This window comes from Chiloscyllium plagiosum, chromosome 23, assembly GCF_004010195.1.
Source record: "Chiloscyllium plagiosum isolate BGI_BamShark_2017 chromosome 23, ASM401019v2, whole genome shotgun sequence".
Taxonomy (NCBI): Eukaryota; Metazoa; Chordata; class Chondrichthyes; order Orectolobiformes; family Hemiscylliidae; genus Chiloscyllium; species Chiloscyllium plagiosum.
The window spans coordinates 1,132,026-1,147,812 of record NC_057732.1 but is presented as its reverse complement, the minus strand read 5'-3'; the positions used below and the strand labels follow the sequence as shown (position 1 = coordinate 1,147,812).

The window sequence follows — 15,787 nt, the reverse complement described above, 5'->3', positions numbered from 1 at the left end:
CACCCTCTTCCATCAGGCAGAAGATACAAAAGTTTGAAAACACGTACCGACAGAGTCAAGAGCAGCATCTTCACCGCTGTTATCAAACATGTGAATAGACCTCTCATATATCAGAGGTGATCTTTCTCTGCACCTTCTCTGTAGCTGTAACATTATATTCTGCATTATATTCTACCCTGGTGTGAATGAATGATTTATTGTCATTTGTACTCTACAATGAACAACACAGTAAAATACAGTGAAAAGCTCTAGCTCTTGCCACAATCCAGCACCATTTGAATATTTTAAGATAAATCTGAAAGAACGTCTATCTTAGTTCTGCCGCCTCCACCATGGGTCCTGAGCTGGTTGACCAATGACAACTACACTGCCAACTGTGCCAGACTCGCCACTCTTCAGGCACCATCTCTTCATCACTAGGCCCACCTCGACCTTGATGCGGGGTCCCATGCTGGACCCACACTCGGCCCACACCCAGGAGCCCCCGGCTCCACTGCTGCTGCAGCCTCACCAATAACCAGGTGACCCTGGCCTGAGGCCTAGCACAACCAGAAGCCCCTGGCTCCATTGCCAGGCCAGGCTGCTGCCTTGTCAAGAGCTCCGTTCTGGCTGCTCTCTTCCACATGGCGCCTTTCACATGCTGCCTAAAGGAAGAGGGTGAAGTAAAAGACAGAAGACAAAAAGGGTAAGGAAAGAAGGGAGGAAGCGGCTGTCTGACCAAGGAGCCCAAATGCTGCCGACCTTATGGGTTGTCTGGTTAGCATGCAAAACAATACTTTTCACTGTAGCTCGTAACAGTAATCAAATCAGTAATCAAATAAAAAAAGATCAGGTTCACAACTGTGGATAATGATCACTGTGCAGCTGGAAAAAAGGTGTGATCAGTGCAGAATAACGCAGATCGCGATTCAGGATTGACGTTGTAACAATCTGAATAAACTGCAATGGATGAAGGAAGATGCTTAGGATGTTCTCCTCCTTGGTTTACCCATGGCTCATCGGAGCAACAGCAACGTCACTTATGTAGCATATTTAACATAATGAGGTATTCCAAGGCACATCACCTTCAGGGAAAGATAATGGTACAGTGAAAATGCCACTAGGTTAGCAAACCAGGACCCAAGGCTAATATTCGGAGGGAATGGGGTTATGTGGCACTCTGATGATGAAATTTGAATCAGTTAATACCAGGGAGAAAGAGTCTAATAGTGCCAATGTAACCACTGTCAACTGTAGTGAAAACCCATCAGAGTCACTAATGCCCTTTAGGGAAGGCAATCTGCCATCCTTACTCGGTCTGGCCTACATGTGACTCCCAGGTCCACAGCAATGTGATTGACCCTTAACTGCCCTCTGGGTAATTAGGAATGGGCAATAAATGCTGTTCCAATCAACGATGCCCACATCCTGTGTATGAATAAAAATTAAAAAAAGCAGGAATGTTATCAAATAAAATTGAATTAGAAGCCACATAGATAGACATTGAGATAGGTGAGTGGGTGTCTGAAAGGAAAATAAAGAGACACAGTGAGGGAACTCCTATCTATAGAGCCAATGTAGCTGAAGGCATAATCAGCAACAATGAAATTAGGGCTTACTCAAGAGACCAGAATTAGTGAAGCGCTGATATCTCTGGGAGTTGTGGAGCTGGAGGAGATGGCAGAGACTGGGACAGACCAGGCTCTGGAAGGAATTGAAACAAGGATGAGAATTTGAGGGCATTGTGGTACCATACCCAGCTCAGTCAGAGCACATGGGATAAGTGGTAAATGAGATTCAGTGTATGTTAGAACACAAACCATGGGCTTTCAGAGAGACACTGAAACTGAGAAACCTTTCTAGAACAAAAGATGAAAAAAGAAACATTGCTGTGTTTGTAATAACTCTAAAAGTCTGGAGAAACAGCATTTTGAAGTTCATGACTACTCGATGCTTCATGTCCCTGAATGTGAGTCTGTATTATGAGCTTACTATGCCCAGGACTGTCACACATGAGACCGGATGCCAGGAATCTCCATCACATACCCCACACGTAATCAATCTCTGTCATTGCATTGCACTGACTCCATGTTGGATGCTTGTAGCGCAGTATTACTGCTTGCCTCCTTACTGCCCGGCCTCACACTCAGACTCACAATGGAGCTACACCACTCAGCAGCTCATACAGCGCCAGCTCCTAGGCCTCTCCTCACAGCTTGGATCATGTACATATCACATCAATTCTCACCATAAGCAAAGACCACCACCAAGCTGCCTGGCTTCAACACCAACCCCTCCCAGCAGTATCAGGCACACACATCCTGTAGAATCTTCTTCATTCAAATCAACTCAAGACTTTGACCTATCATTCAGAATCCTTCAACATTTAACATCACCAATACCACATTCTTCTTCCTGGTAATGTACTCAGACAGTCACTGCTCTGGGGATTACCTCGCATGGTGCTAATGTATCCATTCCAATTTGATTTCATGCATCTCTCCTTCTGCAGGGGAGGATCCTGTATCACTAGCGTGAGGGTGTCCAGATTGGGAGAGGGGGCTGGAACTTGACATAGGCTCAGCTTCTTTAACAAACACGCACTGAACTGGCAGGGAGACAAGGGGCACTGAGCTGGTTTTGAACAGGAAACTGACTCCATCCAGCTATCATGAGAGGAACTCATCAACTGTCTCCACCCTGAAGCAAGTGACACTGACCTACCTTTAGTTTGTCCGTGCAGCCTTGAAACACCCAGTCCCCAGGACCCTTCTCTCCCAGCCTCTTGAAATTGCTGGAGGGGAACGAAACAGCAGAGGGCTCTGATTTTCAGAAGGCTGCTGGAAGCAAGCCCCTGCTGAGGCCAATACAAGGATAAGACTCTGGGCATGGCTATTAAGGTGTTGTCAGAGATACAGGGGGTAGCAGAGGAACATCTGGCAGAGTGGCCAGAGATTATTTAAGGCTTTGATGGATTCTTGATCAGTAAGGGAATGAGGAAAAGACAAGAAAATGGACGTAGGAATGCTGAATCAGCCATGATCCTATTGAATGGTGGAGCAAGCTCAAGGGGTTGAATGGCCTACTCCTGTTCTTATTTCTTATCACTTCAAGGTGCAAGTGACTGGAAATCGTATTGAAGGTACCTGCTTGCAGGTTTTAGGTCTTAACCATCTTCAGTGTGCTGTGATTGTATATCTTCAATCTTTGAGGAGAAAGTGAGGACTGCAGATGCTGGAGATCAGAGCTGAAAATGTGTTGCTGGAAAAGCGCAGCAGGTCAGGCAGCATCCAAGGAGCAGGAGAATCGACGTTTCGGGCATAAGCCTGAAGAAGGCTGATTCCCGAAGAAGGGCTTATGCCCGAAACGTCGATTCTCCTGCTCCTTGGATGCTGCCTGACCTGCTGCGCTTTTCCAGCAACACATTTTCAGCTCAGTATCTTCAATCTTTGACCAAGTTTTGAAGACACAATGAATCCAGAACCAAGCCTCTCAGTGTCGGAAATAGCTCTTGAGCATCACTCATCTGAAGAAATGAATATTTCTTCAGGCATCACTGAATCTTATGAGATGTGAAGAACCGAGATATGTCTTCCGTTTAATAATTCATGGCAATGTGATTACATGTTAATATTTAATATCCGCAGGTTTCATCAGAATATTCCAAGACGATAGTAAACTGAAGTGTTTGTGATTTGTTACAAGTTGTAGTAACCTAATGACTGTCATTGGTTTACATTTCTTAAAGCATTTCCCTTGCACCATTTATTGGGAACTTATTAACCCAACTTCCTGAAGCATGAGATAACTTTATGTAAACATTCATACAGTCATATAGTCACAGAGATATATAACAGACCCTTCAGTCCAACTTGTGCATACCGACCAGATATCCTATATTAATTGAGTCCCATTTGCCAGCACTTGGCCCATATCCTTCTAAACCCTTCCTGTTCATGTACTGTTCCTGTTCCAGCCCCCACTACTTCCTCTGGCAGCTTATTCCATACTAGTTTTTCACCAAACATTACGTGTTGTCTGATTAGTGTTTCAAGCAGAATGCGAAAGCTTGATGTCAATTTCTCCAATCGGACTTGCCCTGCTCTCCCCTGCTACAGCCAGCAAACTGATTCCTCGTTTCAACAGTGGCTTGTGTGTCCACCATGTCTATTGTTTGTCAGTGTTTCAGATCTCATTCTTAGTAAAGGATGTTCCTTCATGATAGCACTATTACAGATTCATAGAAACAAAAGCAGAGAGGATGATGTTAGTGCTAGCTCTTTGGCTATTGAGTACGTTCTAATCTCAAGCTCTCACCCTATGACATGAAAAATCCTGAGTTTTTAATCTAATTACATTCCACAGGTCACTATTGATATTGCTTCCATGATCCTTTTAGGTAGAACATTGCAGATTAGACAATACTAGAAAATAATGGACTGCTCTTTTCCATCAAAATTGGGTAGCAGTGAATTTAATGAAATAACTGCCACTCAGGAATCACTGCATTCTCCAAACATTAATGAGGGCAGAGGTTCTTTCTGTCAAACCTCAGTTTGTTTCTGTTGAACCCATTGAATCCAGTCTTTAATTTATCTGGGGTGAGTTTTATTTAAGAAAAATGACTTTACAAGTAACTTTTCTCCACTCAGTTTCCCCATATTGCTGAGCAATTCTGTAAACAGGCAGTACATCTGAACCTCTCAATTTCCTTCACTATTAGGAGATTCGGGATGCATATTCAGGAGCTATGAGGAAGGCTATACTTGACTATGTGCTGTTAGATCCATTTGAACAGGAAAGACTTGGCATTGACCTCCTTCCCAAGGTATGTGGAAATATAACTTTCTTGGTCAATTGACCATGATTCTGAGGGAAAGTGTGTGTCTTCATGCACCATTTAGGAGAATTGTATGTTCTTCACATCCTGCATTTTGAAAAGTGAAGGTATAGTCATGAAATATGGTTGTGCTAGGCTGATACCAGGGGCAGATACAGACTGAATCCTTTACTGTCACTCAGTACTCTTCACTGGTTCCTGTAATGGCATTGTATTGTACTATAAACATATTCTATTATCTGACAAGAAATATTAGAAATTGTAAATTGCAAATCCTTTCAGAAATGTAATCTGCCTGCTCCATTTGCTCAGACGTGATACTACATTTGGCCAGGTGCACTGTGTTTGATTATTACCCTAATTCACACATAGGTCTGACCTTGTGTGAAAGAGAATAAACAGTACAACAGCTGAATGAGCATCAACTTGGGCACTTGTTATCCACAAAACAGTGGATTTTATATCAGGTGAAGAGTAACTCCCCCCCCCTTTAGATTAGATTATTAGATTAGATTACATTACAGTATGGAAACAGGCCCTTCGGCCCAACAAGTCCACACCGACCTGCCGAAGCGCAACCCACCCATACCCCTACATTTACCCCTTACCTAACTCTACAGGCAATTTAGCATGGCCAATTCACCTGACCTGCACATCTTTAGACTGTGGGAGGAAACCGGAGCACCCGGAGGAAACCCACGCAGACACGGGGAGAATGTGCAAACTCCACACAGTCAGTCACCTGAGGCAGGAATTGAACCCGGGTCTCTGGCGCTGTGAGGCAGCAATGATAACCACTGTGGGACCGTGCCGCCCACTTTTGCAGTAACATCCAAAATATTGAGATTGTGGCAGGAGGTGTGGGTCAGTTTAAACATTTGGCTGAATAATCTATGATTTCTGTAAATGCAGGGTAAGGGAATTGGTCTGGGTGAGTTACTCTTCAGAAAGTAGGTGTGGACCTGTTGGACCAAATGACCTGTTTTCACACAGTCGGGATTCTATGAATATTGTGTGCAGCAGCTCCAACTGTGTAGATTGAAGCCGTCTATTATAGAGGTGGTTCTTGGACATTGCCCCCTCACCCTGACTGAAGGCATTTCCTTGTGTAAACCAGGATTAGGGGTCCTCCGACAATGAGAACTCAGAGAAATGAGAGACATACACACACCCAGATATTTGCTATCTGATTTCTTGGTCTCTATAGTGAAATGTTGCCAGAATTGCTAGAGTTAAATATCAGCCAAACCTAATAAACCAATTGAAAGATTAGGATTGACCTTAATGGCCAAGACAGTAAGTCAGAAATATTCGCAAACACAGGAGGAACACAGCACAGGGGTGCTCCAAACTGGGAAAGGACGGAGATTGAGGTTACCTACCTGTGTGGAATGGGATGATAATGAGACCTGCTGAAATGCAGAATCTACCAACAGCTATGAGCTACTGAACTCATCGATGCTGATGATATTCTCAATGCGTGTCTGTATCTTTATTGTAAATCCACTTTATTTCTCCAGCGGTCTAACACAGCGGGAAGAGGGAGGCTCCCCTGGCATGAAAGCGTAAAGTCTGCACGTGAGAAATTAACTGATAATTTATACATCACTCATCCAGTCATGTCCTCAATATTGCTCAATTTTCAGACCAGGTAGGCATTTTGAAACCTCCACTTCAAACTGTCTAGAAAATGTCAATCATTGTCGAATATCATTAATTCCCATATGGTTCGTTGATGATCTTTAGGGAAGGAAACTGCCTTCCTTGCCTCATCTCGTCTAAATGTGACTCCAGACCCATAGCAAAGTAGTTGACTTTTATCTGAAATTCTGAAATGGCCTAGCAAGCCACTCAGCTCAAAGGAAATTAGGAAATATGTAATAAATGCTAGCCCAGCCAGCGACACCCACATCCTATGAAGAAATTTAAAAAGTGATCAAGTAGTGACCACTTAAAGGTCTCAACTCACCACCTCCCTGATCACTCCAGCAATGAAACTGTAGTGACCTGTTTAGGGAGGGCCTTCAATTGTCCCAACTTGAGGGAACATGGAGACATAGATGGTGAGTGAGGAAGTAGCTTTGAAATGGCTGTGGTAATGAGCAAACAAGGGAGTGGAGCTTGTTTTGTGCATAAACATCTCTGCACATGCTTCAGAAGAACCTCCCAGACTGTAGGATATTTTGGAACATCATTTCTGTAGCACCGTGATGCAGCAAAGCAGCTTACAGCCAACAAAGGTGATTATGAAATTCAGTTTCTGTTTTACTGTGAGGAGAATCTGTGTCCCTGCAGGTAATTTTGCACTTCTGTGTTACAGATACAAAAACTTCCGACTGATAGAAGCTGAGCTGCTCTCACAGGTCTTCCCCTTTACTCTGGATCAGTTAATTAACCACGTCTCCATGGTTACAGAGAACAGGAGTATGGTTTTGCAGGATCACTGGTTGAAGGACTGTTCTGAGATCATTGCTGAGGACAGAGAGATTGTAGAAGCCTGGATGCCCCATGATAATGAGGTAAAACACTGACTGTGAATACTTCTATATTCAAGCTGAATTCTCCTGACAAATCCTGATTGGTAAGAACATTCCTCAAATTTTTCCCATTGGTCTTCAGAGTTGTAAACTGGTGGTTCAATGGTTAGCACTGCTGCCTCACAGCGCCAGAGACCTGGGTTCGATTCCAACCGTGGGTGACTCTGTGTCAAGTTTGCACGTGCTCCCTGTGTTTGTGTGGGTTTCCTCTGGGTGCTCCGGTTTCCTCCCACAATCCAAAGATGTACAGGTTAGGTGACTTGGCCATGCTAAATTGCCCACAGTGCTCAGTGGTATGCAGGTTAGGTGTCTTAGTCAGAGGTAAATGTAAAGTAATGGAGAATGGGTTTGGGTGGGATGCTCTTCAGAGGGTCAGTGTGGACATGTTGGGCCACACTGTATGGATTCTAAACAAAGAAGAGAAACTGTGTCTTGCCTTGAACCAATCCCTCCAGACCCTTCTATCCCTATCCTCATCCCTGAACTCTTTACCCCACATCTGATTTCCTCTCCTACCCTTCTCCCATTTACCTATCCTCCTTCCCCTGCACCAGCTCTCTGTGCATCCTCACCTCTCTTCCCCTTAAGTTCTCCAACCCACGCTGTGCTTGTTTCATCACAGTTTAGGTTTTGAGCCGGAATTTCCAATTTGGAGTCAGGAATTATGTGTTGGGATAGCTCACAATGTTGCATCTTGCATTAACACACATGTCCATGCTACTTATCCAGTGGGGAGTAGGGGTTAGTCCTTTCATTTCCCCTTTCCCTCATGCATCCTCCAGACCCACCTATCCTGTATTCACTATAGGAAGACGTGTGAGCCTTATACTATCATTGGACAAATTTAGACATAATCACAAAAACAGCAAAAACAAATCACCCATTGAAACCCCACTTGAAAAAAATGCTTACCTTAAACATTTTTTTTTAATAAATAGGTTTATCTGCTGCTGAGGTAAATCAGTTTATGTGTGTTGGTACTCAGCCAAGCATTCATAATGAGATTCCATCATACAGGTGGTTCAGTAAATCCTCCAGAGCTGATTATGATAGAGATGTGATCTCATTATTTTCAAAGGTTCAGAAGATAGACTTTCAATCAAAGATACTTGGCATCAGTTCAGTTTTTTTCAACTGATAAATGTATAGCCTTTTAAAAAGTTAATGACCTTCAATCACTGGTCCAAATGACACAATAAAAGTTGTTTCTCGATACTGTTGAATACCCTTTATTCAGTGGAGAAAGTGCTGTAATACATCTGAACACTTCAACATTGCTGGTTGTTTGGTCAGCTATCCCAGTGCCATTTTGTGTGAACTTCAAATTAGAACTTGCCACATTTCCTGCACAAGACACGATAATGTCTGGGACAAATTGGAGGGGAAATAGTATATTTGTTCCCCCTCTGCCTCCTCCATTTCCAACCTCTAACATTGTTACAATGGCAAAATCAGTCTCTAGATTGCAGCAAGCTTACCAAAACATCCATTTCTTTAACAAAGCTGAGTCTGGGATTTCTCATGCTTCTATCATTCAAATTCTGGTAATTTGAGCAAACACTGGAGAAAGCAATTTAATAAAAATGTATAATTAGTCAGGAAAGAATATAATCCATCCCACGAATACAAATGAACATAAGCATGTATACATGATGATAGGAGCAGGACAGGCTAATAAAAGCCTGGATATTAAACCAGTGAGTGAACAGTCTGCAGTTGATTGGAGCATGAAACTGCTGAGTAAATCACATCACATTCAGTTTTGTAATAGCTCAAATTAAAAACATTCACAATGCACTGATTAACCAATGGAGCTTGTATTAATTTGGATCATTTTGCAAAGTTCTACTCACTGCTTAAGAATTTTTATTTTCCAAATAGTCTGCATTAAACCACATCAACACCAAAAGATGATTAATGTTCTCTTGATGTAAAAATGATTTGAACTATAGGAGCTGAGGATGGTAAAAATGGACCACTTCTTTGGCAGTGTTGCCACACTCACATCAAATCTCCTCCGAAGCATTGTGGAAGGATCACTTCAAGAATTAGTCCAGATATTCGAAGTCTATCAACAAGGAAACAGTTATGAAGGAGATTACCCTACGGATTCCCTGGGGCTTCCTGTCAAACCTCATCCCATCATCATCTTCGTGGTAAGAGAAGACTACATTACGTCATTACCTCTGCTTTTCGCCCTCCACAGATGCTTTCACCCCTGCGGCATTTCTCCAACACTTTTGGTTTACCTTTCAACATCCACAGTATTTTATCTTTTTTTGTTGATTACAGTTCATTCATTACCCTCTGAAATTTCCTCTGAAGCTTCCAGAATATTTCCTTGCATTTGTTTCCTCTCCATATACCACGGAGAGGAGAGGATAATGGGGATGGGGGGAAGAGGGAAGGTAGAAAGAGCGACAGGATGAAGGAAGAATGTTAAGGAGAAAATGTGAGGAGAAGGGGAGGTGACAGGAGGGAAAGGGTTGAATGTGAGGCAGAGAGTGAGTGAAGGAATGAAGGGAGAAAGTAAGGGATGGGATAAAGGAAAGGGGAGAAGAATGGTTCAGCTGAGGGAAGAGAGAACAGAAGGCAGAATGAATGGCAAAAGGTGAGCATGGGGAGAGGAGCAAGGGAGTGCAGGACACATGGGTAAAGGGACAGATTTGAGGCAGAGATGAGGAAAGGCAACAGCTAATGGGGAAGTGACACACTGTAAATTGCTCAGACACTGAGCTAGCAGGTACACAATGGACCAAATGGCCTCTTTCTGTGCTGTAACAATTTTGAGAATTTATGTGAGAGAAGGAGATGAGGGGTTACAGGGAAAGGTGGAAAGGGGACATGTGGGAAAATCTCTGAAAAGGAAAAGGAAAACAAGCTGTCAATAATCGTACAGTGACAGAGCTCCCTGATGACAAATAGGATTCTTTCCTCCTCCTCTGGATAACCACTGTGGCCTGACCAATCTCTCCACGAGGTTCTCCCATCTGACCTTTGTCCCCATGATTTTTTTACTTACCCATCTCTGAACCTGGAGGGTCCTCTCTGCTCATTGTGACCCCTCACCTGAATAAACAGCTGAGGTTTCTAAACAGCTCTGAGGAGCCTGTCCACCCACCTCTTTTAATTGCATCTTTCTTTTTTCAATTCTTTCACTGGACGTCAGCATCACTGGCTGGACCAGCATTTATTGCCCGTCGCTAGTTAGATAGATAAAATCCCTATAGTGTGGAACCAGCCATTTGGCTCAACAAGTCCACACCGACTCTCCAGAGAGTGTCCTTCCCGGAACCATTCCCCTCCCCTATTACTCTACATTTCCCATGATTAATGCACCTAATCTACACATCCCTGAACACTATGGGTAATTTAGCATGGCCAATTCACCTAACCTGAACATCTTTGGACTGTGGAGCACCTGGTGGAAACCCACGCAGACACGGGGAGAATGTGCAAACTCCACACAGTCTCCCGAGTCTGGAATCGAACACGGGTCCCTGGTGCTGTGAGGCAGCAGTACTAACCACTGAGCCACCAGGTGATGATGAGCTACCTTGTTGAGCTGCTATTATCTGCATACTTTAGGTGGACCCACAATGTCATTGGGAAGGGAATTCCAGGATCTTCGTAGATGGTGCACACCTACTGAGTGTCGATGTTGGAGGTGGGCATGTTTGTGGATGTGCCAATCAACCAGGCTGCTTTGTCGTGGATGGTGCCAACCTTCTTGAGTGTTATTGGAGCTGCACCCATCCAGGCAAATAGGGAGTATTCCATCACATGCCTGACTTGTGCTTTGTAGATGGTAGACAGGTTTTGGAGAGTCAGGAGATGAGTTACTCACCACAGGATTCCTAGCCTCTGACCTGGTCTTGCATTTATATATTTATATATATATTTTCCACAATGTTTATGGTCTAGTTCAGTTTCTTGTCAATAGTAAGCTCTGGGATAGTGGGCGATTCCGTAGTCATAATGGCGTTGAATGTCAAAGGTGATGACTAGATTCCCTTTTAATGGAGATGGACACTGCCTGACACCCACAATTCCATTTGAGAGGGAATGCCAGGATTTTGACCAAGCAATATTGAAGGAACGGCAATATATTTCCAAGTCAGGATGGTAAGAGGTTTGGAGGGAAACTTGCAGGTGGCAGTGTTCACATGTATCTGCTACCCTTGTCCTTCTAGATGGAACTGTTGTGGGTTTGGAGGGTTCTGTCTAAGGAACCTTGGTGAAATTCTGCAGTGCACCTTTATAGATATGTGTGGTAACATTGTACACTTCTCACTGTATGGTGTACTTGAGTACACATGACAATAAAACCTAAATCTAACTCTAAATCTGCCTGTATTGCTCGCAAGACAAAGCTTTTCACTGTGCCTCAGTATGTGTGACAATAAATTCAATTCAATTCAAATCAAGATGGTGGACATTACTGAAATTGAGCATCAGTGGTGGAGAGAGTTGATTTTGAAGATAGTCAATCAAATGGGCTGCTTTGTCCTGATAGGGTCATTGTTGCAATTTAGTCTAGTTTAGCAACAGATGACATTGCACGGAAGCCAGTCAATAAGATTCAGAGTAGTAACAATCTTTAAAATTGTGTCCTTGCACAGGGAGTTCCATAAACTCTGAGGTGGGGTGATTTGCAAAGGACAATTTGCAGAGTTGAGCAAACACACCAGCAGAGACACAGCATCCAACAGAGGGAAGAAGATCAGGAACAGAAGGGTGACCAAGGGGCTGCATCCAGAAGAAAGCACTGATCTTTACACAGTTTCCAGAGGTCAGGGCTCCAATAGGGCTGTTGCTCTAGTGCCAAGTGGCCATCTACCCATGTGCCCTATTGGAGCTCAACTTCATGTCGTTAGGCCACTGGCAACCACCATTGCCCATGGCAGTGACTGGCCTGGAATCTTCATGTGTCCAGCTGAGTCCCAGACACAGCCACTGACACCTGAAGAATCTCACAATCGTCAAACCCTGATACTCTCTGTCCACTTGAGCATCCCAAAATATAGTTGCTCCACTTTTGAAGGCTGTACCTTCAAAGGCCTGGACCAAACCTCTGGACATTGATCCAGAAATTTCCCTGACCGCACTCTCCTCGACCATGACAGTCCTTCAGATCAGTCTCTGACCTCCCATTTGATCATCTACCCTTACATTTCCTCATGTGCTGGACACCTAAAGTTGCTGCAACAGTACTGTTGTGAATCCCCTGAGGAGATTTTAGAAAGGTTAAAGGCACTGTATAAATTCGAATTAATTTTGGCTCTCCATTGAGGGTTAAAGGACTCTAACCAATTCTTCTGCAATTTCAAGCCTACTTCTAACCCTACCTCAGCATCTCTGTCCTATTTTACTGTACTATGCACACATCCATTCACAACCATATACACACACACATATACACCTCACACACAAACATACATCTCACACACACACATACACGCACATCAGATAGACACACAGATTTATTCAGACACATCTCCTTGAAAATGAGCTCTTTCTATTCTGCTGTCTGCTGCATCTCTCCTTTGTGTCTAGCCAGATGATTTGTATATCTCAACTGCCTTCCTTATCGCACTGCTTCCAGGTCAAGAATCCCCAGATCATATGGGCTTATTGTTCAAGAAATTACAATTGATCCATTTAAGTAATGCAATCTCTTAAAAGTCCCTTTCAAACATCTTTCAAAACAATAAAGATTCTACAGGCAAAGAAACTACACATTTTTTAAACTGTGTTTTGTCCAGATCAGAGGTCATCTGAGGATATCTGGTTTGTACTTGAGTCATCACTTTGCTGTGCTTCCCATTAGAGATTTTACTCTGCAATCATCTTTTCCCATTTACCCACTTTACTTTCCTAAAACATAAAGTTAACTCTTCCCCTGTGTAGTATTTTTACCTTGAAGGTTTTCTGGCCTTTTTTCATAAATGCTTTAAACCAAATTATATGGCTGCTGTTAATAGTTAAAATTGTCACAGAAATGGCAGTCTGCTGTTTAATGAGTGAGCTGGCTTTCTTCATTAGGGCAATTTTCTGTGCACCAAAAATCATAAATCCATTCATAATGAAATGGTTTGTACAATTACAGCATTCAGTATTCTGATGGGAAAGGCTAGTAAATAATAATATCGTAACTAGAAAATGCTGACAGTGACCTTTCTGAAGCAAAAGAGAATTATAAAAATGTAATACTGTTTAAGAACAAAGAACAATACAGTATAGGAACAGGCCCTTTGGCCCTCTGAGCCTGTGTTGTCACATTTTGATCTTCCATACTGAAACTGTCTTCACTTAAAGGATCCTTATCCCTCTATTCCCTTCCTATTTATGCATTCATCCAGGTGTTTCTTGAATGCTGCTAGTGTGTCTGCTTCCACCACCTCCCCTGGCAGTACGTTCCAGGCACACACCACCCTTTGTGTGAAAAACATGCCTCACACATCTCTTTTAAACTTTCCCCTCTCCCTGCACCCTGAACCTTTGTTCCCTAGTAATTGACCCCTCCACCCTGGCAAAAAAAGCCTCATACTTGCTGCTCTATCCATGCCATTCGCAATCTTATAAACATCTAGCAGGATGCCCCTCAACCTCCTGCATCCCAGTGAAAACAAACCCAGTCTATCCAACCTTCCTTCATAGCTAAAATCCCCCCATACCAGGCAACATCCTGGGAAATATTTTCTGTACCCTGTCCATACATCCATCTGGTAGTGTGATGACCAGAACTGTATGTAAATATGCATGATTATTTTGTTGTTTGAAATACCCTGATCATTTTTGCATGTTGATATGATGATCCTTGATGCAGACGTTTGTGATGTACACGCATACAGAGCCATAGAGTAACACAGCATGGAAACAGGCCCTTCGGCCCAAACTGGTCCATGCTGACCATGGTGCCCACTCAGTTAGTTCCAATTGCTCGCATTTGGACTATATTCCTTCTAAACCCTTCCCTTCCATGTACCTATCCAAATGTTTTTTAAATGTTGCTACTGTACCTGCCTCAACCACTTTCTTTAGCAGCCTATTCCATATATGCACCACTCACTGCATAAAGACATTGCCCCTCAGGTCCTTCTTAAATCTTGCCCCTCTTAATTTAATCTTATGCCCCCTGGGGAAAAAGACTACATGCATTCATCCTTTCTATACCCCTCATGATTTGATATACCTCAGTAAGGTCACAGATATATGCTGCAAGGATCTGTTCTCGGTCCACTGCTGTTGGTCATTTTTATAAATGACCTGAATGAGGGCATACAAGGATGGGTTAGTAAATTCGTGGATGACACTAGTGAGTGGAGTTGCGGACAATGTGGAAAGATGTTGCAGGTGACAGAGAGAGACATAGATAAGCTGCAGAGCTGGGCTGAGAGGTGGCAAATGGAGTCTAATTCAGAAAAGTGTGAGGTGGTTCATTTTGGAAAGAGTAACAGGAATTTAGAGTACTCAGCTAATGGTAAGAAAGTTGGGAGTGTAGATGAGCAGAGAGATCTCGGTGTCCATGTACATAGATCCCTCAAAGTTGGCACCCAGGATGATAGGATTGTTAAGAAGGCTTACGATGTGTTAGCTTTTATTGATAGAGGGAGTGAGTTTCTGAGCCATGAGGTCATGCTGCAACTGTACAAAACTCTGGTGCGGCCACACTTGGAGTACTGTGTACAGTTCTGGTCACCGCATTATAGGAAGGATGTGGAAGCATTGGAAAGGGTGCAGAGGAGATTTACCAGGATGTTGCCTGGTATGGAGGAAAGTCTTATGAGGAAAGGCTGAGGGACCTGAGGTTGTTTTTGTTAGAGAGAAGAAGGTTGAAAAGTGACTTAATAGAGACGTACAGGATGATCAGAGGATTAGATAGGATGGACAGTGAGAGCGTTTTTCATCGGATGGTGATGGCTAGCACAAGGGGACATAAATTTAAATTGATGGGTGATAGATATAGGACAGAGGTAGGTTCTTTACCCAGAGAGTAGTAAAGGTGTGGAATTCCCTGCCTGTAACAGTAGTAGACTCATTAACCTTAAGGGCATTTAGAGTCATAGAGTCATAGAGATATACAGCATGGAATCAGACCCTTCGGTCCAACCCATCCATGCTGACCAGATATCCCAACTCAGTCTAGTCCCATCTGCAAGCACCCGGCCCATATCCCTCAAAACCCTTTCTATTCATATACGGCATTTAGAGTCATAGAGTCATAGAGATATACAGCATGGAATCAGACCCTTCGGTCCAACCCGTCCATGCTGACCAGATATCCCAACCCAGTCTAGTCCCATCTGCAAGCACCCGGCCCATATCCCTCAAAGCCCTTCCTATTCATATACCCATCCAAATGCTTTTTCAATGTTGCAATTGTACCAGCCTCCACCACTTCCTCTGGCAGCTCAATCCATACACGTAA

The 15,787-nt window shown here is 43.3% G+C and overlaps 1 protein-coding gene across 1 annotated transcript in view; it reads left to right on the top strand.

Moving 5' to 3' along the window:
* LOC122561437 (dynein axonemal heavy chain 3-like) overlaps positions 1-15,787 on the top strand; it is a 466,282-nt gene that overhangs the window by 66,575 nt on the left and 383,920 nt on the right. Inside the window, exons 4-7 of the mRNA XM_043713180.1 lie at positions 4,703-4,807; positions 6,340-6,470; positions 7,140-7,338; positions 9,309-9,512. Coding sequence (XP_043569115.1) covers positions 4,703-4,807; positions 6,340-6,470; positions 7,140-7,338; positions 9,309-9,512 — 639 coding nt within the window. The remainder of the gene's footprint in view (positions 1-4,702; positions 4,808-6,339; positions 6,471-7,139; positions 7,339-9,308; positions 9,513-15,787) is intronic.